This window comes from Ziziphus jujuba, chromosome 4 (genome assembly GCF_031755915.1).
Source record: "Ziziphus jujuba cultivar Dongzao chromosome 4, ASM3175591v1".
NCBI lineage: Eukaryota > Viridiplantae > Streptophyta > Magnoliopsida > Rosales > Rhamnaceae > Ziziphus > Ziziphus jujuba.
The window spans coordinates 12,707,600-12,734,668 of NC_083382.1; the positions used below are offsets into that span (position 1 = coordinate 12,707,600).

General features: G+C 34.1%; 4 protein-coding genes across 7 annotated transcripts; 3 read left to right on the plus strand and 1 right to left on the minus strand.

Moving 5' to 3' along the window:
* Positions 1–914: 914 nt before the first annotated feature.
* Positions 915–11,152, plus strand: LOC107406671 (histidine kinase 2). Of its 2 annotated transcripts, XR_001580599.4 has the most exons (14): positions 915–2,164; positions 3,094–3,360; positions 4,018–4,560; positions 5,116–5,391; positions 6,063–6,232; positions 6,366–6,578; positions 6,655–6,841; positions 7,054–7,105; positions 7,191–7,420; positions 7,524–7,622; positions 7,762–8,426; positions 8,947–9,456; positions 9,940–10,364; positions 10,517–11,152. XR_001580599.4 is itself a non-coding variant. In XM_016013839.4 (13 exons), the coding sequence occupies exons 1-13, from the start codon at positions 1,769–1,771 to the stop codon at positions 10,187–10,189; spliced, it is 3,858 nt and encodes a 1,285-aa protein (XP_015869325.1). In that variant the 5' UTR covers positions 915–1,768; the 3' UTR covers positions 10,190–11,152. The 2 variants fall into 2 exon arrangements, 1 of the variants encoding a protein (XP_015869325.1); XM_016013839.4 differs by having other exon boundaries at positions 9,940–11,152.
* A 132-nt stretch (positions 11,153–11,284) lies between these two features.
* LOC107406672 (glucan endo-1,3-beta-glucosidase 4) lies at positions 11,285–12,973 on the plus strand. The gene is made up of 3 exons (XM_016013840.4): positions 11,285–11,704; positions 11,959–12,216; positions 12,758–12,973. Exons 1-3 carry the CDS (start codon positions 11,641–11,643, stop codon positions 12,790–12,792), a joined length of 357 nt encoding a protein of 118 aa, XP_015869326.3. The 5' UTR covers positions 11,285–11,640; the 3' UTR covers positions 12,793–12,973.
* Positions 12,974–18,877: 5,904 nt separating this feature from the next.
* Positions 18,878–21,766, plus strand: LOC107417002 (scarecrow-like transcription factor PAT1). Of its 3 annotated transcripts, none has more exons than XM_016025557.4 (2): positions 18,878–19,036; positions 19,698–21,766. In XM_016025557.4, the coding sequence occupies exon 2, from the start codon at positions 19,870–19,872 to the stop codon at positions 21,514–21,516; it is 1,647 nt and encodes a 548-aa protein (XP_015881043.1). In that variant the 5' UTR covers positions 18,878–19,036; positions 19,698–19,869; the 3' UTR covers positions 21,517–21,766. The 3 variants fall into 3 exon arrangements, with proteins under 3 accessions (XP_015881043.1, XP_015881044.1, XP_048327358.1); XM_016025558.4 differs by lacking the exon at positions 18,878–19,036 and adding an exon at positions 19,123–19,280; XM_048471401.2 differs by lacking the exon at positions 18,878–19,036 and adding an exon at positions 19,263–19,284.
* Positions 21,767–22,574: 808 nt separating this feature from the next.
* On the minus strand, positions 22,575–26,560 carry LOC107417003 (WRKY transcription factor 1). The gene is made up of 5 exons (XM_016025559.4): positions 26,201–26,560; positions 24,711–25,420; positions 24,459–24,624; positions 24,181–24,339; positions 22,575–23,476 (listed from the first exon to the last, which is right to left on the minus strand). The coding sequence occupies exons 2-5, from the start codon at positions 25,306–25,308 to the stop codon at positions 22,894–22,896; spliced, it is 1,506 nt and encodes a 501-aa protein (XP_015881045.3). The 5' UTR covers positions 25,309–25,420; positions 26,201–26,560; the 3' UTR covers positions 22,575–22,893.
* Between the last annotated feature and the right edge of the window lie 509 nt (positions 26,561–27,069).

Below are 27,069 nucleotides of genomic sequence, written 5' to 3' on the forward strand. Positions count from 1 at the left end.
ATATAAATGATTATTATAGATATCTAGTGAGAGATAAAAAATAAACAACTCTATTTTTCTTTTTTTCTTTTTTTTTTTTGTGTGTCTCTTGCTTATGATATTGGGTTGAGTGGTATTATTCTTGAGATTAAATCATGTAACGTACACTTGGTAACACTGAAGCAAACTCTGAAAAATGGAATTAAAAAAATAAGGTAATAATGGTGAGACTAATCATGTTATTGATTAAAAAGATTAGTTTAAAGGGGAAGCCTTTTGTTTAAGTCCCCATTAGTTGTGCATTTCACAAAAAGAATGAAAAATAAATCTTATTTTATATTTTATATATTTCTTTTTTAAGTTGGGTGGGTAAGGTATATAGCCGACATATATTTTCATTGATGCCCACATCATTAATAAACCATCCAAACACAGTGCACATTGTGAGAATCTTAAAAAGGCCAGCCGCATGGAAAACCACTTGCCACCAATTCCCGAGTAATTGCCGATCTTTTGCCGTATTGTTTGAATTAAAAAAAATTTGACAAAAAGTATAAAAAAAAAAAAAATATATATATATATATAAATAAAAATATTGAACTCTGCAAGTCTGAACTGAAGCCACTGTCTCCTTCTTCCTCTACCCTCTCTCACCTAAAAAAATAAAAATAAATAAATAAATAAAAATGACCACACACTCTCTTTCTTCTACTTACATCTCCGTATATCTGCAGAGCAGGATGAAACAAATACCCCATCTTGAAACACTGAAATGGTACAGTCACTTTCAAGTCCTTGCAAAAGTAAAAGAGACCCAGAATGACAAATACAGAGTAAATAAAAGTTAGACCCAATAAATAAAAAAATATATATATATTGAAAAGGTTGAATTTTTTTTTATTTTTTTTTGGGGGGAATAATTTGTGCTTTTATTGAAAAATATTTTGATGGGGGTGTTGATCTCGGGTTTTTGTTTGTTTATGCTTAAGCTTCCCCACTGGATGATGAGATAATGATGTGCCCAACCTCATATCAACTGTTGGACACCAAACTGAGGAGAGAGAGAGAGAGAGAGAGAGTGTGTGTTGGGTTTAAAAAAGAAAAGAAGCACCTCTTTTTCAATTTTTTCCTCGCTTTGATCATTGATTCCAGTTGGAATTCTAGAGAAACCAACTGGGTCTAATCCAAGTTTTTTTTTTTTTTCTCTTTTTTTCTTGGTGTTGGGTTTTTTTTCTTTGAAAATGTTGCATCTTTGATGCTTTTCTTTTTTGTTTGTACAGAGCTCTGCTGTGGAGAGGTAGGAAGAGCTAGATATAGGAAAAGGCCAATTTCTTTCTCTTATCTCATTAAATGATTCCCTCACAGGTTTTCCCAAAATGATTACTGGGTTTTTGTTCAGCTTGTTGTTTTGGGCATGATTGTTAGTCCTTCTGCGTTGTTGAGTGAAAAAAAAAAGGTGCCGTGTGGATGGAATTAAATGCTCTCCACACTGTATGTGTAAAGAAAAGAGATTTTATATTGAACTGCAAAATGGAAAAAAACTGAGGAGGATAGCAAAAGAGGGACCGGATACCATTTAGCTTTTCTTGGTATAGTGGGGGATAATTTGGAGCTTGCTTTGCAAAGATTTAGTTAGTCTCCTGCAAATTTCACCTTTTGGTAGAGTCTTCTGTGGTGGATTTATCATAAAGCATTGATCTCGATGAGTTCTGTGATAGTTGCAGCAATTTCATTTTCATAAGCTGAATTGTTTCTGACTGAGGGGGTTTCTCATAGCTGTCTGATTTTCATGAGTTGCTCTTCTGAAGGAGGATCGTTTTTCAAGGTTTCAAGAATCCTTGTGAAGATTCATAGGTGGGTTTTGTTTAGTATGTCTCTGAATTTCAAGATCTCTGGTCTGAATGGAAGATTACCAGCCAAATTCAAGTTGAAGAAGACAAAGGAGTCTCCGCATGGGCCTAACTGTGTCAGAAAATGGAGAAGGAAGCTTTTATTTCTCTGGTTTTTTGGTATTATTTCAATTGGGAGCATTTTGTTATTCTTGAGCTTCAACCATTGGACTTTGGGGAGGAAAGAGAGGACTCTAGCTTCTCGTGAAGGAAGAGCTCGAATGTTGCAGCACCATTTCAATATTAGCAAGGACCAGCTTGTTGCTTTAGCTTCCTTAGTTTCCAAATCAGATCAGGTTCTTCCTTAATGTCACTTACAGTTAAAAACTTTACTAGTTGTAGGCTCTTCTTCTTTCCCCTTTTGATTGTTTCAGTTGAATTTTCTGGGTATTGATAATAAAGAAGTCATTTTGAAGTTTCTTATTGTCGTTGATTAATATGGCAGTGAACATGATGGCTTCGTTCTATTTGGTTTTCTTTCTGAAGATATAATTTGCAGTCAGTCTATTGTTTTTGAAAATAATTGCACACTGAATTGAAATTTAGCTGAAAAATAATTGTGATTGAGAAAGGGACTGAGAAATTAGTATATTTTCGCTGCATGGACAAAGTCAACTTTTCATTTTTCTGAAACATGCTTGTTACCGATTCTCAAATAAGCTTAAGCTGCGTGGATAGTTCAACGCTTGGTGATTTTATAATAGACTATCAGGTTTTGAAAGCGATGTAATTATGTTTGAAGTATTTGGGTCGAGATTTTATATTGAGTTCAATAATGATAATACTTTGCAATTTGCTTATTGAAGAATAAAAAAATGAATTAAGTCAATGATATATTTTATATATATATATATATATATCATACAATTATAGATGATCTGTTTCAAGTTTGCTATTTGTTTGAACAGACAACAACTGTTTACAAAAATAGCAGGTTGTTAGCAGACACAATAATAAACATCTGTCATGCTGGGAAAGTAGGATGAAACAACAACAAGAACACATGCATGTTTGGATTTCCATTCTGGCAGATACTATCAGACAATCTGCCACATGTTTGTCCCTTTCGATAATATGATATTCTTTTAAGCAGAAGTCCCCCGAGACCCCTTTGTTGAAATGAATATTAATAGGAACAAACTGCATACTTACAAAAAATGTACCTTGCTTTGGACTCACATATTAGGTTCTTCCAATAACTTTCTCTATTTTATGTGTCTTGCAGATAGCATCCCTTGAATGTACTGAAGAGCTTAGATATCAAATGTCATTTAGTGATGGCATTGCCTGTTCTCTGAAGTTACCATGTTCGGAGGAGCTAGAGTTTCAAAAGCAGCAGAAATTAGTTGCAGAAATTGTAAAATCTATGGACCAATGTCCTGTTCCTCAGGATGAGAATATCCCCACGAAGCTTTACCTATCCCTGCTAAAGAGCAGATCTGTATCATGTACTTTACAATATATGGTTTCAACTTATCAGCTTTTTGGAAAGGTAGTTACTAACAGTTTGAGCCTTTCTCTGAAACAAGTTTTATTTTCATAACTCTGTTTAATTTGAATTTGTTGGTGAAAAATTTATATAACAAAAGACAGATAACTCCAACGTTGTAACTCCAATACCACCGAAGACAATGAAGTCCACCCATTTAAATTTTGTTTTGTACTTTTTGTTTTTTAAGCTCTCCTGCTGTTTAGTATAACAAGGAAGAAAAAAAGTATGTATCTTGCCCTTGTTTGGTACGAGATAAAAAAGGAAGGTCTAGTGTAAATAAAAATGTGTAAGTGCTACACCTTTCTCAATCCCTTCATTTTTGGAAGGATTAATTTTGGTTGGTTTGGAAGGGTTTCCTCACAACTGTACTACCCTTTTCTTCTCCTCTCTCTCTCTCTTTCTTTGCTCTCATTACCCTCTGCCAAACATAGGTTAAGCTTCATAAAATAGCCCTCTTATCCTAACTGCATAAAATGTCAGTAAATCTTAATTGTAGATGTATGGCCTGGTCCATGCATGTAATATAGCAAATATTTAGACTAGTTTGTAATCCAATGTTACCTCATAGTTTGTAAACATAAAATTATATTTTTGAGTGTGACATGAAATAATAATAACTTTTTGTATGGATTTGCTGAGAACATCTTGCAATCACAGGCATTGGTGGAGTGTCCAAGGGAGCATTGTCAAATGTTGTGTAGTTTGTTAAAAGAAGTTTGGTGGGTCCTTGTTGGAATCATTGTATGTTACAAAATATTTGGTTTTACTTTGAAATCATGGAGGAAGCAAAAGCAGAAGCTGGTGCAAGAGCAGCCATTGGCTCAGCAGCAGAAGCTGGTTCATGATCAACCATTGGCTCGGATTAATAAGAAGCTGGTTAATGAAAGGCCACTGGCTAGGCCACAGAAGCAGCTACCTAAACAGCAACATCAAGTTGATAATCCTCCTAAGGGTGCTGGAAAGTGGAGGAAGACACTTCTAATTGTATTTGTGGTGTTTGGAGTCAGTATGTCAATTTGGTTATTTTGGCACTTGAATGGAAAAATCATTTTGAGGAGGGAAGAAACACTAACCAATATGTGTGATGAGAGAGCCCGCATGTTGCAGGACCAATTTAATGTCAGCATGAACCATGTTCATGCTTTAGCCATTCTTGTTTCTACCTTTCACCATGGGAAACATCCTTCTGCAATTGATCAGGTAATTTACAATCTCAATTATGATGTGATGACCTATTGGGTTTTTCTACCATCAATACAATAACTTGAACTTTGACCTGTCTGCATTACTTATGGATCAAAGTTAATAAAAATTAGTAAAGAAATAAATGGATAAATTTTAGCCAAAATTTGTATAATTGGTTCAATTCTGATGAAATTTTATATGTAATACAATATGTAGTTGATGTTATTCTTGTATAGTTTATTTACATGTTGGGGGTTCACCATGTGTTAAATTATCATCAAAACCTTAAAATAACACTAATGGGATTTAGCAGAATTTGATTACAAGATCAGTTAGGGTAAGCAATTAGGCTTTAGAAGTAGCTCCAACCCTGTATTTTGTTCTTGGTTTTGTTCGTGGTTATGCAATTCAAGAAATTTTACTAGATAATCAAGGCCATAATTATGCTATATGTGAAAGAATGCCCCTCTCTCTCTTTTTTTTTGGGTGTGTGTGTGTGTGTTAAAGAAATGATACTTTGTTGTTATGCTGATCTCAACCTATACATCTTTGTCTTTCTTTGTGCTGCAGAAAACATTTGGTGAATATACAGAGAGAACAGCTTTTGAGAGACCACTTACTAGTGGTGTTGCTTATGCTTTGAAAGTGCTTCATTCTGAGAGGGAACAATTTGAAAAGCAACATGGATGGACAATAAAGAAAATGGAAACAGAAGACCAGACTCTCGTACAAGATTGTATTCCAGAAAATTTGGATCCTGCTCCTGTTCAAGATGAATATGCACCTGTCATATTTTCTCAAGAAACTGTCTCCCACATTGTCTCCATTGACATGATGTCTGGAAAGGTGATGTTGGCTTTCAGATTTTCAATTAAGTCTTCCTTATACAAAGTGACTTCAAGTCTTGATTACTTTAGCCTCATGTTCTGGCAATTCTCCCTAACAAATTTGACAAATTAAATGTTTTTTTTTTTAAATGCTCGGGACATAATATAGTTCTAAATTCTAAGGCCATGTGTATTTAGGGTAGAATCCAAGTTATACGCTGATTGATGAACCATAGAGTTACTTCTATTTGTTACATCGAATAGAGTGTTAAGGTGCCATATTTATTGGAATTCTGCAGTCTATTGCGTTGGCTTGGTCAAAGCTCCATTATTAAAACAAAGATGTCTTGCTGTCACTGGGATGTGATTTCAGCACCCAGATTCATGCTGTGTTTTTTCTGTTACTCTTTTGCCATGTGGTTCGGTTTGCAACAATGGCAGAAACAATCAACCATTTCCATGCTTGTTAATTTTCTGATTGTGGGGGTACTTGTACCAATCAGTTCTTTAGAACTCTATCCAGCCTCTTGAATGTAATCTCTATAGTTTGTTAAGTGCTGCATGATATTATAAGTTCTTCGAAAAGTTTTATGCTTGTGAGCATTTCTTGTAAAGTCATTTCAATTTGCATCAGTTTGCCTGGTTATGCTAATGCCAGAAACTCAGAGTTGCTATTCTGATATAATATAGGAAGACCGTGAGAACATCTTGCGAGCAAGGGCAACTGGAAAGGGAGTACTGACATCCCCTTTTAAGCTATTGAAGTCCAATCACCTTGGTGTGGTGCTCACATTTGCTGTCTACAACACAGACCTTCCTTCAGATGCTACCGCTCATCAACGCATTGAAGCTACTGTAGGGTAATAATATGTTGCCTAGAGTTTCCTGATGCCGTGCATGGTTGTGAACTTGTGTAGTTATTGTTGTTGAATACTTTGTGGCATATGTTAGAAGCAGAAATTAGTTCTTAAATCAGAACCGCTTTGCTAACAGGTATCTAGGTGCATCTTATGATGTCCCATCTCTGGTGGAGAAGCTTCTGCACCAACTTGCCAGCAAGCAAACAATTGTTGTGAATGTTTATGATACAACTAATGCATCTGCACCTATCAACATGTATGGTACTGATGTGACTGATACTGGCCTATTGCATATTAGCAACCTTGACTTTGGAGATCCACTTCGCAAGCATGAAATGCACTGCAGGTTAGATTCACATCAAATATCCAGCCAAAGTCATGGAACCACCATTGCCCTCAAAATGTTTTCCCTTTTGCTGCAGGTTTAAGCAGAAACCTCCTTTACCTTGGACAGCAATAAATTCATCACTGGGAGTCCTAGTGATTACTTTGCTAGTTGGCCATATTTTTTATGCAGCCATAAGTCGGATAGCAAAAGTGGAGGCTGACTACCGAGAGATGATGGAACTCAAAGTTCGCGCTGAAGCTGCGGATGTTGCAAAATCGCAGGTGCATTTTATTTATTCTTGTACTGATTGTTGTGTTTTCTGTCATACCAATTAATAATTCTTGTAATAACTGTAGCACTCTGCAGAAGGAATTTGGTTTTCAGATTTACAGTGGTAAATCAATTGTTTGAGATTTTATTTTTAAGTTTTCCTCATGATATCAATCTTATGTACATGATATTCCTGCGTGCTGAATATCTCTCTGTTTTGCAGTTTCTGGCAACTGTTTCCCATGAGATCAGGACACCAATGAATGGTGTTTTAGGTAATTTTGAAATCATTAACAAAAATAGTTAGTATGCAATGTTCTTAATTCTAAGTAATGTTGTTCAAATTGTATTACCTTCCAGGTATGCTGCAAATGCTGATGGATACAGATCTTGATGCAACCCAACAAGACTATGCCCAAACTGCTCATGCTAGTGGGGAAGACCTTATATCACTGATAAATGAGGTCCTTGACCAAGCAAAAATAGAATCGGGCAGGCTTGAACTTGAAGATGTGCCTTTTGATCTACATGCAGTACTTGATAATGTTTTATCGCTTTTCTCAGGAAAATCAAATGAAAAAGGGATCGAGGTAAAGACAAATCTGATTTTGCTGAATTGATTAGTTTTTGTACAGTCGTTGATATTAATTCTTATCTAATCATGGCTATGGGTTTTGTTTTGGATGAGAGAAGCTGGCTGTTTATGTCTCCAAGTTGGTGCCTGAAGTTGTCATTGGTGACCCTGGACGCTTTCGGCAGATAATCACAAATCTTGTTGGGAATTCAATCAAGGTTAGTTATGCTTGGGATTCCAAAGTTTGTCATTATATATTGGGAATTCTTTGGTACACGCATCTATTTTTGCTTCTTGTGTTAAAATTGTGTTACTGGTTGAATAACTTTAGTGTAAATTTTCTGTTTTAAATTGCAGTTCACCCATGACAAAGGACACATATTTGTCACAGTGCATCTTGCAGATGAAGTGATGGGTTCACCTGATGTTATGGATGAAGTGCTTAGACAAGGGTTGAATTTAGTTGGAGATATGACAAATAAAACTTATAATACTTTGAGTGGATTTCCTGTGGTTGATAGATGGAAAAGCTGGGAAAAATTTAAACATTTAAGCAGCACAACAACAGAGGAACCTGATAAGATCAAACTACTGATAACAGTTGAGGATACAGGTGTTGGAATTCCTGAAGTTGCACAAAGTCGGATTTTCACCCCTTTTGTGCAGGCTGACAGTTCTACATCAAGAACATATGGTGGGACTGGTATTGGACTAAGCATTAGTAGTTGTCTGGTCAACCTCATGTGTGGAGAGATAGGGTTTGTGAGTGAGCCTGGCACCGGTAGTACATTTTCATTCACTGGAACTTTCAGAAAAGGAGATGTAAGTTCTCTAGATACAAAATGGCAGCAGTATGATCCAGCTGTTTCAGAGTTTCAAGGACTAAGAGCATTGGTAATAGATAAAAGGTCCATTCGGGCTGAGGTCACAAGATATCATCTTCAGAGGTTGGGTATATCCGTGGATGTAGCTTTTGGCCTGGAATCAGCATGCTCTTATCTATGTAGTACTATCAATGCCAGGTGGAATTTACATTGCTAACACTGCTATACTGCTCTTTCACCTCTCTTTCATTTTTTACAGTTTTCTAATGATTAAAAATAATCAATAAAAAGATTGGAAGAGTTTTATAACTATCATTGATACCTTTGGATGGAAAAATATATAAATTATTAGTTATCCATATAATCTTCATTATGAAAAAAATTGGAATGATCTTATAGTTTCTTTTGCATCTTAATGACCCACTCTAAAGTGGGACATTAGATACTGTGCATACATTTTTCAGCTGTAAATTGAATTTTATGTTTATCTTGGTGAATGGGTAAAAAATTTTCTGAGTTCTTTTCTTGGGAAAATTAAATAGTTAGGTTTGCGTGTAATTGCACCATTTTTTTCTCGTAAAAGCCCATCAATCTGAATTGTGACTGCTTTAAAAAAGTAACTGTATTTTCACAAAATTAAGGGAGAAAACCTGTTTTTAAGTATACTGAATGACTTGATTTTGACTATGCTATGCAATTGTTGATTGTTTCGTTTCAGCTTTGGGCCCACACATTTGGACATGGTTCTTATTGACAAAGATGTTTGGGATAAGGAAACTGGTATACGATTCCATCAGTCACTACAAGAGCTCATGCAAAATAACACTGCCAAAGCCTCCTTAAACCCTCCAAGGATGCTTCTCTTAGCTACCTCCATTAGCCCTGATGAACGGAATGAGCTCAAATCTTCTGCTTTAGTAGATAAGGTACTGATCAAGCCACTTCGATTAAGTGTCTTAATTGCCTGCTTCCAAGAAGTTCTTGGCAATGGTAAGAAGAGGCTTGCAAACAGGAAAAAACCGGCAACTCTTGGTAATTTACTGAGAGGAAAGAGAATTTTGGTGGTGGACGACAATATAGTGAACAGAAGAGTGGCAGAAGGAGCTCTAAAGAAATATGGAGCAATTGTTACTTGTGTGGATAGTGGAAAGGCTGCTTTATCAAAGCTTGAGCCTCCCCACAACTTTGATGCTTGCTTCATGGATCTCCAAATGCCAGAAATGGATGGGTAATTTTTCTGCCTGCTTATTAATGAATTTATAATTTATGTTTTAGTGTTTGTATGTGGAAAGGGAGTTGAAGTGGTAAACCTTTGACTAACCAGAACATTAAAAACTGTTCAACTAATTGGCTACCATGTGACAGAAATTGAAAAATTGATGGTGGCAAAATTGTTTAAATTGGACATAATTTACATGAATGCGTTCTTAGATTTTATAACCTCGCAGTCTCTCTTTACTTGTTTGGTTAAGACTCAGGTTTCAACATGCAATATTATTTTATAACTTCACAATGTCTCTTTAATTGTCTGGCTAAGGACACAAGCTTCGTTATACAATATTAGTATGACCAGAGACTATGCTAGGATAATCCTTTAATCGAGGAAAGGATATTAAAAGTAATACATTCTGAATACTTTTTGTTGTTTGGCATCAGTAGCCTTTCATTTTAAGTATGAGTTCCAACACTAATTTAGTTCATTATCATACAGGTTTGAAGCAACAAGTAAAATCCGCTGTATGGAGAAAGAGGTGAACGAGGCAATTGCTTCTGGAGAAGCATCAGTTGACAGGTTCGGAAATGTGGCCCATTGGCACACACCAATATTGGCTATGACAGCCGATGTGATTCAAGCTTCAAATGAAGAATGTATGAAGTGTGGGATGGATGATTATGTATCAAAGCCATTTGAAGTAGGGCAGCTTTATTCAGCAGTGGCACATTTTTTTGAGTCTGGCTAAGAGGGTCTACTTAACATCAACACGGTTGTTTATGGTGAACATCCAAGTGATAGATCGCTAGTATATTCGGATGAGCAGTCAGGATTTAATGTTCTCCAACAAATTACTAGCATTACAACGATGGGAATGGTGGGAGGACTAATCCTGACGATATTTTCTAGCCTTTCCAAACATGGTAACTATTCAGCATGACTCATATTACTTGGAATTGCTCTGTTCTGAGGCATGAAACATGTCAAAATATGTAGTTGTGCTTTCTGCATCTAACTTGGCATCTTATGGAAATTATGGCCTTTAAGAACTCGTTTAACCGGAGACATCTTTCAGGAATCCAGAGGTTGTGACCCTGACCGACAGATTCAAGCATGCATGCATATTGGAGAAGAAAAAAATGAAATGCTTGGCTGGTTTGTTTTCATCCGTACCACGCATGTGATTATCCCCACAGATATATTAGAGAAATGGCGGCTTTTTCTGTACATACCCTTGATTCTTTTTATTAGTTATCTGTAAATTTGTGTCTGCTATACCCTACTTTTTCTGGATTCTCCATTGAGGAAAAGTAGGTTGGCAATAAAATGCTATGGAGCCAAAATCTGTTCTTTTTTTTTTTTTTTTTTTTTTTTTCCTCTTTCCAACTCTAATGAGATGGGCAATCTTTCTGAGGCTTTCAAGGATGAAAGATTACAAACATTCATTTTGGTAAAAAATTGATTATGTGATCTGTATTGACATTGTATCATCCTATTGAAATCTTTTTACTTCGAGGGAGACAGTCACCAGAAGCAGAAAGTGATGGTCATCAGAGGCAGCAGCTATACACTATGTAGGATTTTCTTGTAGGTTTTATGCCATATGTTTGGATTTGTGTAATGAATATCTTGATATAACCCATTTCATCTTCCACTATATACTGAAACTGTATCATGTTTACCATGGTGAATATACAACTTTTTTCTGCCATCTTGGTCTGTTTGCAAGCATTATTTGGGAATAAGGAAAACCTTTTGGCATGGTGTAAAGTCAGGAAAACATGGTGGCACCCATTGTTTTTAAGTCTAAAAAGTACAAGTTAAGATCTGGTTTCTACTGTAGAATCTGGTTTTGTAATCCATGTTCCATAACCTTTTCTTACTAGAATGTGGTAAGTCTACCTGGATCCCATTCATCATTATACAAAAAAAATATTAAAAAAAATAAAAAAAGGGGAAAAAAAACATACGTTGGATCTTTGCCATTAAAGATTTATTGTTATTATATTGAATTCAATATCTTTTTTATTCTTTTTCGAAGTTACTTTATAGAATAGTGAGCATGCAACGTTAACAGAAAAAACAGTATACTTGGTTTGTGGCCATGAGAAACCCCCATTTGGATATATAGGTCATCCATTTATATTTTATATACGAAGGAACCACTGAACCTCCTCTCTCGCCGTCTTGTTTCTCAAAATGTCAAATGGTTTGGTATGGATGTTGCTTGCTCTGCTCTTTTTATCAATACTTCCAAAATCAGGTAACTAAACCCTACCCATTTTAGTTTTCACCTCAATTAATACACAAATATATAATGCACTATATATATATATATATATATATATGTATATATAATAGGCGCCTATTAGTGCTTGTAAGTGGCTAGACGCCCATCGTAGAAGAATTATATCTATATATAGAGAAAGATAGAGTATATGCTATACTATTTCTTGTGATAAATTATAAGGTAGCTAGTTTTTGTGATTCCATATGACGCTGTTGATATGTTTGAAGTGGTAGAAGGGGAGTTTGAGCAATGGTGCATAGCAGACGAGCAGACACCAGATGAAGAGTTGCAGGAAGCCATGGATTGGGCTTGTGGAGGAGGAGGTGCTGATTGCAGCAAGATTCAATTGAACCAGCCTTGTTATCTACCTAATACTGTGATAGATCATGCTTCTTATGCTTTCAACAATTACTATCAGAAGTTTAAACAGAAAGGAGGTTCATGCTACTTCAAGGGTGCTGCCATGACTACAGAACTAGATCCCAGTATGTACTAGTTCAATAGACATATGTATGTATGTCTGTATTTAAATGCGATCAGGAGAGGACATAAAACTTAAGAATATTGTGAAGATATAATATTTTGTAGGAGAAAATTTAATCCCACAATATGTTATCCGATGTGTATCCTTATTATGTCCTTAATTATGTTCTCATCTGACTAATACTATATATATATATATGTGTGTGTGTGTGTGTGTGTATTTCCTTTATTTTATTCTTTGATTCACATGCATGGAATTGAGTCCATGATCATGTGGCTGTAATGGGGTAGGTATACGTAGGCCATGTGAGATTAGGATAGATTCCCATGTGGAGCTGTTTGTCTGTTTAAGAATATTAGACCCGTTTTTCTAGTTTGGAACTGACTAAAATCAACTTTGACAAACACCCATATAATGTGGCTTTAATAATAATAACAACATAGAATATACGGGGTTTTCTTTTCTCTTTTATGGCTGCTACATATAATATATATATGTATATATATATATAGCTAAACTTGTTGAAAATGTCTCTCTTGCAGGTCATAATTCATGCCACTACGAGTTTGTGCCTTGATTCAACAAGGAATTATGTCCTCATAATAAAGTTCGAAAAATATAGAATTAATTCTCTGTACGGAGGGAATTAATTTATTTATTTTTTGATTGAGACGGAAGGAATTAATTGAGTATTCTCATGGATTTGTTTCTTGTATTGCTTTTTAGATTCATCAAGTGTATCAAAATTGTTTTTTCTATGTATGCTGAACTATTTTTTTGCCAACAAATTGCCCATGAAAATTTTGGAAAAAATATATATATTATATTTAAAAAAAAAAAACTACAAAAAATCAAGAAAATAGTAAAATAGAGGGATAGAAAATTGGGCTTTCTTAAGAGGGTTTAATGGTAATATTCGACATGGAAAATGTTCCCCATGGTTAGAATTACAAATTATTTTATAAGGTTTATATGAACAAGGTTATATATTATTCAATTTATATTGTATGTGATTATTAATCATTAGTTAGACAAAAATGACCTAACCCATTATATGTAAAATACTTTTTCTTTGTCTAGGATTTCAAAATTAAAAAATAAATAAATAAATAAATTTGGTTAAAACGTATTAGTCAAGAGTCAAGAGTCAAGACAAAGTGTAGAATCCAAGTCCAAATTGTTATTAGATTTTGGCTCATTGTATACTGTTCCATCTCTTTCAGATAACTATTGAAAGGTGCTTTCAGGCTGTCACTGAATAGATTGAAAACAACCATACAAATACAAAGAAGTTGAATATGTTGTTCAATCATTCATCAAACATGACACATCTATTTTTAGAAATTAAATTAAATTGAATCATTGATTTAATAGCCGAACTTTTTTTATTTTTGGGAGTGAAAAGAAAGTGAAAGACACTGTTTTTTGAGAGACTAGGAAAATTGCAACATGTCACAAAAAAGTCTAAATGACAAAATTAACAATAATTGTACCTGTTAAACTAGGAACGTCCAAGTGTTTATTTGTACTGATTGAAAATATTGTACAATGTCCAGGATCAAAAGTAGTAATAATAATAATGTGGTACCATTTCAACATGCCACGTATTGATATTAGTACTAGTAAGATAGACCATCTAGTTTTGAAAAAAAAAAAAAAAGTATGAATTATTATTATTTTTTTGGAAAAGAAAATATCTGAGTTCTAGCTAAATGATAAGGCAAAATTTTTAATTAATAATGTCTTGCCACGTTGTTTAATATCCAAACATTTGGAAAATGATTTTGATGATTAGTATTTGATTGTTAAATCTAACCAAGAAGACCACGTAATAAAAAGATATGGTAGGTTTGTAGGTATGTTGTCAATTTTTCTCGAATCATTAATTACATGAAAACTAATGTGATTTAGATCAAAATCAAACTTGTGAAGATATTTATTTCTCTCCTTTTTTTCATTTGCTAATGAAAATTGCAACGAAAAAATGAAAAGGACATTTATGTGAATATATTGCAATTTGTAGTTTGTTATCCAAATTATTATTGATATTATTATTATTTTTTGGCAATTGCATCTTCAAACTCTTTGATATTAACTTTTGAAAATCAACTTAAAATGTATGAGTGTTTGGTTAGTTTTGGAAAAGTAAGGATATATACACATAATCAAATTAATGTGCATTTTAAAATTAAGAATAAATCGATTTTTAATTAAAATACACAAAGTAAATTTTCAAATAATTTGATTTTCATGCATCCCTATTTTCCCATATTTTAAAATTTTCCATATACTAAAAATATTCACCCTCCTAAAAAAAGTAAAATTTCTACTTTGACACAATTGAAATGGAATCCTAGTCCTTTATGAAATTTTTGTCCAAAGTTTCAACAAATTCAACATATGTCAGTAGTAGCACTCTGATTCAAAAAAACATATCAGTAGCATGATATCAAAACAAGGGGCAATGTTGTCTTTTGGACAACTTTTATTTCGCACTCATTCAAGGGCAAATTGTTCATTTTACAATTATTTATTTATTTATTTATTTATTTATTTATTTTCTTCCACCCATACCTAGGATCGAACTTGGATAGATGTTACACTTGGATAGATGTCACAGCGATGCAAATATCCCAAAAATACAAAAAAAAAAAACAATAATAATAATACGTGCTGATGGACATGTAATTTTGGGCCTGTCCCACAAGTTAAACAAAAGTACCAATTGATTGAAGAGGATTGAAATAGTAGCTCAAAAAAAATTAAGGTCTAAAATGGGACACATAAATATAAAAAAAGGACCCACAAATGACCCAAAAGTGGAAAACAAAAGAGTGGGTATTTGGACCCCATTTGGAGTTAGCAATGTGCTCAAAACTTTGAGGGAGATGCAGACAGAGCCTGAAAATTGCAACGGCGCTGGGATATTGATGGATCTCCCAAAAGCTCCAACATGGTCGGCGTTTTGATAGGGATTTTTGGATACAAAGTCAAGATTTCCATTATAGCTTTAATGGGATTTTTGTTTCTAATTTTTTTGTTTTTTTCCCCTTCAATTTGCTTCATAGAACTTTGTAAGGTTTTTGGAGATAGAAAAGGTGGGGGAGTTACTAATTTGTTCTAAAAAACATTTCAAGTTACTATGCTTGTCTTTTTGATGAATTGTTGCTATGCTTTTCTTGGTTTTTTAACTTGCATGCATATAAAATAGTGGATCCAATTGTTAGGAGTCACTTTCTTTCAGGTTTTGAGATATGGATTGGTGGGGAACACCATAAGCAAGCATGCTTATTGCCTCTTGCATTATTCTTTAAACCAAATTATTTGGAGCATGGCAATATTGTTCCAAGTCTTCTTCTTCATCATCTCTATTATCATGGTTGGGAAGATAAGTTTTGTGTACTTTTTACAACTAAAATAATTAGTTTTAAAAACTTGGTGGAGACTTAAACAGATATTGAATTGTCTAGATAGACCACTCATGCATAAACAACCTTAACAAAACTCAATCTTGTTATCCTACTTGTACACTTTAATTCTATTATTATTATTATTATTTTTTCCTATTGTTATTGTAATTTTAAATGGAGGTGAAAGTAAATACACACATGCACATAAAAAATGAAGAGAAAAAGATGAAATAGAAGCTGTGAAAATAATACATAACATATACAATGCGAGTTTTTGTTAAAAAAACATTAATTTACTAATACCAAATATTTATAATTTGTTCTTTTTGGACAATCCAATTAACAATTACCATAGATAATAAGATTTAAGTTTTGAGTTTAAAGCCTAGTGATAAAATTTGTCTTCCTAATTTATTGAAAGTTTTATAAAAAAAAAAAAAAAATCATGATTTTGTTAAATTAAGAATGCCTGTATCATAAATACTTTGCTTTTGAATGCATTGAGATTGAATTTAAACCTAAAACTTTAGTAACTAATATTTGCCATATAAAGGTTCTTTATTTACTATAATAGGAGATTTCCTCAAAGTTATTTTCTTATGTTATATATATATATAGCTTACATCATGTTCCATTTGATTTTATTTCCAGACAAATAAAATATCACAAAGTACAAAACCCCATTTTAGAGGTCATTTTCACTTAGGCTACAAGCTTAATTAAACTAGAAAGTAAAATGCTTAGAGTACCAATTCCCCTTCTCTCTTTTTCTTTCTCCATCCCCATCTCCATATCTAACTCTCACCAAGCAATATAGAGACACAAACACAAAATTCCAAATCAAAATGGAGAATCGAGAAAGGCTGATTGAAGATAAGAAAGTGGGCCATGAGTGACACTAACTTTAGGGGGACAAGGAAGCAACACGATTCCCCTTTAGTTTCTTAGTTTTCTTTGGCACATTTTGATTCTGAAATACATTTTTTAAGGGTTGGAATCCCTTTGCATGATAACATCAGTGGGATTATTATATTTCTCCTCACCCCCAGAAACCAAAAAAAAAAAAAAAAAAAAAAAAAAAAGGTGTAAAATGGGGACATCTCATGAGTTTGATACTTGGTTTTAGTTTATTTATTTCTATTTCTCTTATTTGATCCTCAAATCTTATTCGCTCATTTGTTTATTTGTTCTTCTAGAAAATGAATTTTGTAATCTTTTACAAATATCCATCTTATAACTTTAAAATATTCGTATAAATATTTATAAATTGTCTTTTTATAGTAGCATGCGCATAAAGTGATATTTAAGTATAATTTCAAACACCAACATGAGCAAGAAAAATACAAGCACCTCAACGTGGCTTATATTATAAAATATTTGTTTTTTGCTTAACTTAGAATGTTTCTCTTGTTTATTAAATATATATATATATATATATTTATCTTTTAGACAAAGTGGATCATGTTTATTTGAATATTGAGTAACAATCAATTCTAGTATGCTACAAAAAAATATAAAAAATTTCACAAAAATGATTTTATTAATAATACAAATATTGACTAAATGAAGTAAAAAAGCGTTGGTAGATTATCTCTGTCTTAGTGGAATATAATCTTTTAGATTCTCTAAGAAAGTAAGAGTTTTATAAAGAAGTTAATGGAATAGCAAATGAATTTAAAGATTATGATTTTTGACATCACTGGTGTTTACAGATGTCAATCAAAAACATTAAAGGATTATAAATTTTAAATAGAAAAATGAATAAAAAAAATAATTTAATTAACTATTATCGTATCATTAATTATTTTAATAACTTTATCAATATAATAATTATTAATTAAAAAAAAAATATGGTTCGAAAAGTGCATAAAATTAGAGAGAAAGAGTGAGGACGAAAATGGAATATGACAAAAAAAAAAGGAAGGGCATGTTAGATGAAGTGGGAGGCACAACTTTCCTACGTCATTTTGATTGATGCCTTTACGGTAACTAATGTTCTGATCCCCTTTGCTCTCAACCGTGTGGGTCACTGTCTCTGACTCTTACCCCAATCTGCTTTGAAAACCAAACCTCATTGTTCACCCAAAATTACCATATTACCCCTCCATTTTCAATAAAAAAAATATATATATATATTATTTTTATTTTTTAATTTATAGATTTGCCTCCTTAAGTCTTTAATCCCACAACTTCTGCATCCTGTTTTTCGTCTAATTTGCAAAAGGTTGAAATAATAGTGGCATTTGCCTAAACATGACCAACTTGGCAAATTGCAAGGTTAGACTTGTTAAGACTTTTTCTCTTTTTGCATATCCAAACTCCATTATAATGATTGATGTAGTTATTTATAATTTTGAACAATCTGTTTACAGTTTTGATCTTTTTATGACTAAACTTAAATTCACTATATTAAATAGTAGATATTATTCATGCTTTCAAAACTCTTCAAATGGTAAATTTTACTCATAGTTGATACTAAAATTCCAAAATAATAATTTCTCTTACTATGATTTCGAATTCAAATACTCAACATTTTAAAATGTTTACTTATGAGAATAATTGGTTTGGTTAGTTCTTGATGTTACAAACCCATTGACCATATCATCTAAGTCTTAACAAAATATTTGGTATATACAATGTGAATGGTCTTTTTAAGAATTATTTTATTTTTATTAATATAATCTCACACAGACACACATATATATAACAAACATCTAATTCTTAACAAAATATTGGTATATGCAATGTGAATGGTTTTTTTAAGAATAATTTTATTTCATTAATATAATCACGCAACACACACACACATAGATATGTATACATATGTTGGATTTGGACGTATATATCATTTTGCAGTTGTATGAATATCAAAATTATAAGATGACAGTGTGTTGGCATTAAACCTTAGATTTACCTTATTGGAAGAATAAAAACCATACATCACAAAGAATAACTTTTTTTTTTTTTTTCCAGCATTTCAATAAATGTATAGTGACAAGTCCTATTCACCATCTGTCGTGTTCTGTATTATTTTATTGATAAAAAATAGAATTAAATGTACTTTTACTTTGACTCTGATTTCTTACTTTGAAAATATGTCTGATTGAAAAATAAAATCTAATGAAAAGGATTCCACGGTCACAGCCAAACCAACAATACAAAAAGATAGCAATAAATAACATTTGCAAACCCAAAAAATATAAAATAAACATAAAAATATCAGTGGTGGTAAAAGTAATTTTGGTACAATTCGAAGGGCTTTTATTGACTCACTATTTCATTTTTATAGTCACAGGGTTTGGTTCTCTTCGCAGGACACTGCTGATGTCTGTGTTTTCTCTGTTTTTGAAAGACTCTGGTTTTTGGACCATTAGTGCTGAAATTCCACGAACTTTATATTCCTCAGTTCAGGTAGCTTTGTCAACAAACTGATTTGATTTTGAAAAACTTGAAATTGATTTATTCTCTCAAAACACTGTAATTCTATTTATTTAATATTATTGCTTTTCTATTGGAATTACTCTGTTTTTTTTTTTTTTTTTTTTTTCGCTTTTTATCACTTTGCTATGCAAAACCAGTCAATTCTAGGCAAAGTTTGGGCAATCTGACCGCCCAAAGTTCAATTTCTGTAATATTTCGATGTTACTGGAAATGGGTTGGTGATGTTTTTTTCTTTTGTCATCTACTTACTAATTAAATTTTCTTCTTTTCCTTTCCTGAGCTTTCTCTGTTCTGTTTTTCAATGAAGAAAGACTTTGTTGTTCTTGTTTGTGATTGATATTTGATTGAAAAGTTCAAGAAATTAGATGGTTTTAGAGTATTTACTTGATTTTTTTAACAGTTTTGGTGAAATGGATTCGCATGTTTTCTACTCCATGGACGGCAGAATTCAAGACCATTCACTTTTTTCATATTGCTTTGTCTTCCTTTATGATCTTGAAATTGTTTGAAGTTATGTTTGTTAGAACCACTGAAATTGGTTTCCTTGGTTTTCATGAATTTGAATATTTGCTTCGTTTATTTTTCTTTCTATTATGATTGTGTAACACTAACACGAAACTCTTTTCTGCAGATTATGACGGATTTATAGCATAATACTACATTGTATCTGCAGAGAAATCATCTAGACTTTTAGATATTACTTGTCTTTTCCATGTAAGAGAATCCAAGTTTTCCCATCAAGAAGGTATTGTTTAAGCTCTAAATACAGCTCTCAGGTCTTTTTCTCTAAAAGCAACCATTCAATGCAAGCATCTCAGCAACAAATAAGAAGTTCAAGGATGTCAAATAAATTGTTCTATCGTCCGATTAAAGAAGAAGAATATTGCCTGCCTCAGTACCAAACTTTGGATCATAAACTGTGCTACAATGACAGCAGCCAAAGCACCCACTTCTTTCCTCAGATTTCCCGGGATTTGTACTGCACTTTGGAGTCATCCTCAGCAAATGGAAGCTATAATATTTACAATTCTCCATCAACTGTCAGTTTCTCACCCAATGGAAGTCCAATGTCACAGCAAGATTCTCATTCGTATCCACCTGATCAGCTTCAGTCTCCGGAAAATACCTATGGCTCTCCGATAAGTGGCTCCTGCATAACCGATGATATGAGCGATTTCAAGTACAAGCTGAAAGAACTAGAAAGTGTAATGCTGGGTAATGATTTTAATATCATTGACAACTATGACAATGTTTTTCACAATGGAACAGGCAATATCTTGCAGCAGGAGATTGATGACTGGGGACAAATTGTGCAGTCAATCTCTAAAAGGGACTTAAAACAGGTTCTCATATCCTGTGCTAAAGCTGTATCTGATCATGATATTTCACTGTCGAGAGTGTTGATGAACGAATTGCGTCGGATGGTTTCGGTTTCTGGCGAACCAATTCAAAGACTGGGAGCATACATGTTGGAAGGACTTGTTGCTAGACTTTCCTCATCAGGTAGTAATATCTACAAAGCATTGAGATGCAAAGAACCTGCCAGTTCTGAATTGCTCTCTTATATGCACATTCTCTATGAGCTTTGCCCCTATTTCAAGTTTGGATACATGTCGGCGAATGGGGCTATTGCAGAAGCCATGAAGGATGAAAACAGAGTTCACATCATTGATTTCCAAATTGCTCAGGGGAGCCAATGGATCACTCTAATCCAGGCTTTTGCAGCTAGGCCTGGTGGACCACCCCACATACGCATAACAGGTATTGATGATTCAGTGTCAGCTTATGCTCGCGGAGGAGGACTAAATATCGTGGGAAAGAAGCTATCTGCACTAGCAGAGTCGTTCGGGGTGCCATTCGAGTTCCATGCTGCAGCCATGTCTGGTTGTGATGTTCAGCTTAAGAATCTTGGTGTTCGACCTGGGGAAGCTTTGGCTGTAAACTTCGCTTTCACACTTCACCATATGCCTGATGAGAGTGTTAGCACTCAAAATCATCGGGATAGATTGTTGAGGCTGGTTAAGAGCCTGAGTCCAAAAGTGGTGACACTTGTCGAGCAAGAATCAAATACGAATACCGCTGCATTCTTTCCCAGGTTCCTCGAAACACTAGACTATTACATGGCTATGTTCGAGTCAATTGATGTAGCTCTACCACGGATTCTTAAGGAAAGGATCAATGTTGAGCAGCATTGCTTGGCTAGGGAGGTGGTTAATATAATAGCTTGTGAAGGCATTGAAAGGGTGGAGCGACATGAACTTCTTGGGAAATGGAGGCTGCGCTTCAGAATGGCCGGTTTTACTCCATATCCCTTAAGCTCCTTGGTGAATGCAACAATCAAGACACTGCTAGTTAACTATTGTAGCAAATATAGGCTTGAAGAAAGAGATGGTGCTCTCTATCTTGGCTGGATGAACAGAGATTTGGTTGCTGCTTGTGCATGGAAGTAGAAACCATGGAAGCTGCTGATGTATGCATTCCCTAGGAAGTAGGAAAACAAGCTTCGGTTGAGCATGTAGTTCGTTTCTTTTTTGCAGTTTTCGGTTTGTTTTTTTTTTTTTTGTTTTTTGTTTTTTGTTTTTTTTTTTTTTTGTTTGTTTGTTTGTTTATTTTACGCTCTGTTTTTACCTTGCTCGCTGCTAAGTAAAGAAAAGCTGTGTACTCTTCACAAATCAAAGTTAGTCATTTCGTTTGAAATCAGTAAGTATGCTTCAAACCTCCTGTTCAACTTGCCAAGAACGAACACTGGTTTATACAATCTCGTCTTGTGGCTTTTTTCTTTTCTGTTTTTCATTTTTGTTTGAAAAATCAAGCATACATGAATGATAAGTAGTCATTTATAATAACAAAAAGAAAAATGAAGTAACACTTATAAGAAAAAGTCAAAAACAAAAAACATAAACGTTATGAAACGAGCATGATGAAATTGCAGCTTGTTTATGGATGTCAAGTGAACAGATACAAATTTCTCCAATTTTTGCTCATGAGAGGAAAAGATAAATTATAGTAAATGAAAGAAGTGTGGTTCTAAGTTTTATAAGCCATTCAAAATTCCCCTCAAAATGCCAGCCTTTACAGTTTTATTTGATTATAATTTACGGTACCAAATCGATAAATTTCAAGCAGGTTATATTTTAAAATGTAGGAGTTCTGGACCTACCAGTTTAAGCCGAGCGCAATGCACATGCATGCTCAAGAATCTCCACGGTTAGACTTTAAAAAGTGCTGGCACCCCACAACTACTACCAAAAGAATAAAGAATCTTCCACTAAGTCAACAAATGTAATAATTTCAATCAGTTCAACCAATCTGCACAGAGCTTTTATGCTACAAACATGCGCGCCATGCCTAAGGAATACAATCATCAACCATGTTCAAACTTTTGCATACAACCATGTGAACCAAGTCTCGAAGTTGTTACCTTTACTACAATCTCTAAATCCCAAACTGATGAGCAATAGGGGCATAATAATTTATAGGGACAAAAAAATTAAAAAAAGAGACAGCATTTATGCAATTAGCTAGGGACTACAAAAGCTTCAATTATTAAGTTACTACTGAAAATCTACATCTTTGAATTTATTTGACCATATAAATAATTTACACACCTGATCATACATTTTCCAATCTGCCTTCTGATATTATTTGGCATTTCCACCTACTCACCCACTACAACGCCCCCCAGGAAAAAGAGAAAGAAGAAATAAAATATAAATTAAAGAAAGAAAATTAATAAGACAAAGAAACCATAACACCAACATGCCTGCCCAAATCCATGTCAACATATGCCATCATTTAAGGCCTCATGTAGATACAGCACCATGTGTTCAGCTGTGAACTGGTTCTGCATTTGGCTTTTGCCGCTCACTTATCTTACTCTCAGGACCCAGATTATCATGGCAGACAGCATTGCCTTCTAATTTATTTCTTGTCTCTCCTTTTACCTGATCATTTGGTCTACTTACAACGGCTGAATTAGAATGCTCAACCACCTTAACAGGACTACTTGCCTCTGAGATGACTGGCTTGCCATTTTGTTGCTCGTTTGATTTAGTTTCAGCACCCGAACAAGATTTGGTTACCTTATCAGAAGCAGCAACTCCACTTACTCCTGATCTAGTTTTCAACTCACCATTCAGCTGATCCTTTGATTTACTTTCATGATCTGAGGTTTTATGAGCCCTATCAGGAGGACAGACAGCAACATCTTCTGTTTTGGTGCCAGCATCATCATCATGGGCTATTTGTAACACACTTGATCCTGTTGTGTTATGAGTTACAGTCCTCACGGGTGGTATATCATGATCATGTTGTCCCTCATATGTGGCTATAACCACTTTTTGATCATGGGATGCCCTTTCTACATGCTTTTTGACAGGGCATCCAGGATTTGAGCATCTGTAGTAACTCCTACATTACATGATTGCAGAACCAAGTCAGCATGGAACCGTAAACACATAATATATGCAAAGAAGTTTAAACGATTCCAAAACAAATTAAGATTCTAATGTGTTATAATCTTCTCTGACATCCAAGAAAGAAGACAAACCTAAATAAACCTAGAGGTAGACATACGACAAGCCAACTTAAACCAAGGGATCTTATATCAATTTAAGATTGTACTGTATCCAAAAATAGTTGTACAGGGTGTCAAACTACTAAAACAACATAGTTTAGATGACCAAAGGGCCTTATAGCAGTTTTGCACCAGTTGTGTCTTATCTAAATTTAGATGCTCAAGTCAGAGTTGGCATGAATTATGGAAAATACCACTGCATGTACACATCCTGAGTTTTTGATATGGTGTAACAGTGGAAAGTTCCTATAGTTGCAATGTCTACTGTAATTAATATTTTCTCTTTCTCATTCCTCACGGGGGAACCAAAAATAAACAAACAAGATCAACAGAAAGATTAGGTGATAATCTTCATAAACAGCTGAGCAATTCAACTCATGTCCAAAATCCTTTCAAGGAACCATGGACATCGGCAAAGGGCAAAAGTAGATGTACAGGAATTTTGCATTTCAGGTTTCTAAACCAATGAGTAGAGACACAATGCATTGCACAAAGCTTGTATAATATACGAATGAATAGACATAAAAATAACACAAACCTTGGGTTTGGATTGCCTTTTACTAGTTTCTGCCCATATTTTCGCCATCTGTACCCATCATTCACAATATCAACCTCACTCAGAGTCTGAACAACAATGCGTGATTCACTGGTTGGCTTATCCACTGAGCTAGAGTTGACATTTTGTTTGTCTTTCTTCCTGTTTTGTATATATATATATATATATATTTTTTTTTTTTTGAGAACATCAATTGACAGGAAGTGAGAACACATATGTTTGTGCATAAACAAATCAAATTATCTAATGGATTTGCATACCGTCGTTTCGAGTCGGGATCATCATCATTAAAAACCTCATCTTTTATCTTATTTGATTGCACAAGCACACCCTGACCAATATCATTAGCTGCAACATTTGAAATCTTAGGGGCATCTACTCGCTCAGTTCGAACAGGCATCTGGCCATGCTCATCCATTGGGGTGTCTTTAAAAATGAGTTACAAAATAAATCAAGCAATTCATCACTTAAGGATCAAAAGTAGATATTAATTATTTAAGTTTCTTGCTCACCTTCTGCAGTGGTCAAAGACGGCTCATCTCGTCTTTCTTCAACAATAGACACAACAAAGCCAACAGCAACTGGGATGTTAAGTTGAGGTTTAGGATGCTCATGCTGGCCAAAGTAAATAGTATCTACAATCTGACCATCATGCGAGCGTTCTAATTGCTTTTTCACGAGGCAGTTCGGATGTGTACATTTGTAATAACTCCGAACATATTCATTTCCCTTAACAAGTTTCTGGCCATACTTTCGCCAGTTGTATCCATCTTCTGTCATTTTCTCACGTATTATAGTAGGAGTGCTGCTTTCTTGCCCAGATTGTGAGGCCGGAACACAAGTCCCAGGGGTTTTTGATGCTTTCTCCAATACCATAGTGGAGGACTTTCCTTCTTGATTCAATGACATTGCACGTACTGCAGAGTCCTGCACCTTTGTTGCTTGCTCAGGTTTTACAAAGGAAGACCTTCCTTCTTCATTGGGAGGTAATGAAGAAACCCTACTGCTAGGGGTCTCTTGTGATGTATGAGTTTCATTTATAGAATTCTCCCTCCGCTGCGACTTATCAGAAGCAACTTCATCTGTTACAGTTTCCCCTTCAGGAACCATGTGAACTCAAACTCTTCTATGTAGATTCAAGAGTTTGTAGTTCAACTCAGAGTGCCATTACCATAGTTGACCTAGGACTTGAATCAACCCCCACGAATTAAGGCTTTCAACCCTGAACAAATTTATTTAAAAAAAAAAAAAAAAAATTACACAATAACAAAAAATACAAACAGGACCATACTTAGCCAAGCCCCAAAAAAAGAAATAGATAAGATACCAATAATTAAAAAAACAAAAATCAAAGCAGCAAGACAAAAATACAACACAAAATGAAGGAGTTGATACATGGTAAATAATTATTAAAACTTAACAATTTAAGAAATGAATGTTTAGTTTTTAATCCATAAATGATCGCAAGAAAGGAAATACTAGTTTCGACGAAAATTAAGTGAAGCTGGTCATTCAATGTTCAAGAATCCCAATTTAGAGGTCCTAAATTTTTTTTCTTAGCATGCTTAGTAAAAAACGTATATCCAAACTATTAACTTGACTACCAATTCAGAATTCACAAGATATGCAAACACATAAACAAATAAAATTTTAAATATATAATACATCAAAATTAGTCTCCACTAAATAACTAAACTTGAAGGGGCCAAAAAAAAAAAATTCCAAAGTAAAATTCAAGTAATAAAAAAAAAAAATTTTTCCAAAGTAAAATTCAAGTAATTAAGTGAAGCGGAGTCACTCATCCTATCTTAGTTAAAGTTTAGGTTTTCAATTACAACAGTATCAGCATATGCAATTGGGAGCTAAAAAAATTACCATAATTGCCAGTTAAATTGGAGAATTTAAGGGGGAAAAAAAACAAAAAAAAAAACAAAAATTAAGACCTAGGGCATGTAGCTTAAGGATAAAAATTAGAAAGAAAAAGATGAGAGTAAAAGCCAACCTTCCCAAAATTTGGAGGTGAAATTAGGAAACCCTAGAATTGAAGTGATCAGACGGTCCAAAATCCACGTGGAAGATGGAAGCAGAAGAGAATGAAATCAGGGCCGTAGATCACGCCGGAGTAGTTGGGGAAGAGGGGTGATAGCCAGCGAGAAGGTGAAGTGGGAGGGAATTGGGTGTGAGTGAGAGAACTGAGAAAAGTGTGAAGGTGTGTGCGTGTGTGTGTGTGGGTTTCGGAGCCTAATCCATAATCCGACTTGGAGAGAGACGAGTGGGTACTGTACTACGACGAGACGACCAGATGTTTTTTTGTTAACCTGTTTTCAGGTTCACGGAAGAATCTGTGTTCCTCGCTTTCGATTTAAATGGGGGCATCTTCGATATTCGCGTTAAGACAGCAGTATTTTTTCTTATAAAATTAAAAATTATTAAAATATAAACGGGTTATTCTTTTATTTATTTATTTATTTATTTATTTTTTTACATCTCCAACTTTTTACGCGTTCAATTATTTCAAAATAAATAAATAAACTTTATTTTGTTGAACATCAAAGTAGAGGGATTTTGGAACCGTGCATTTTTTTTTTTTTTTTTTTTTGGCAATAATGCCCCTTACCTTTGAGGTTAGTGATATTTTACCCAAAGCTTTTGAATTTAGCACCCACGCCCTTGTTACATTTGGATGTTAAAATTGGAATTTGCTGCATACTCATCAGCCACCAACCTCAGCCACCACCATTTTTTATGAATGAAATCTCACGGCTTACTATTATAAAAATTGTAGGTTACTCATCTATATAGTTATGATAATCATTTGACCCAAATTCATTAGAAAACTTCCTTAATAAACATAGAAGCGAAAAATAATAC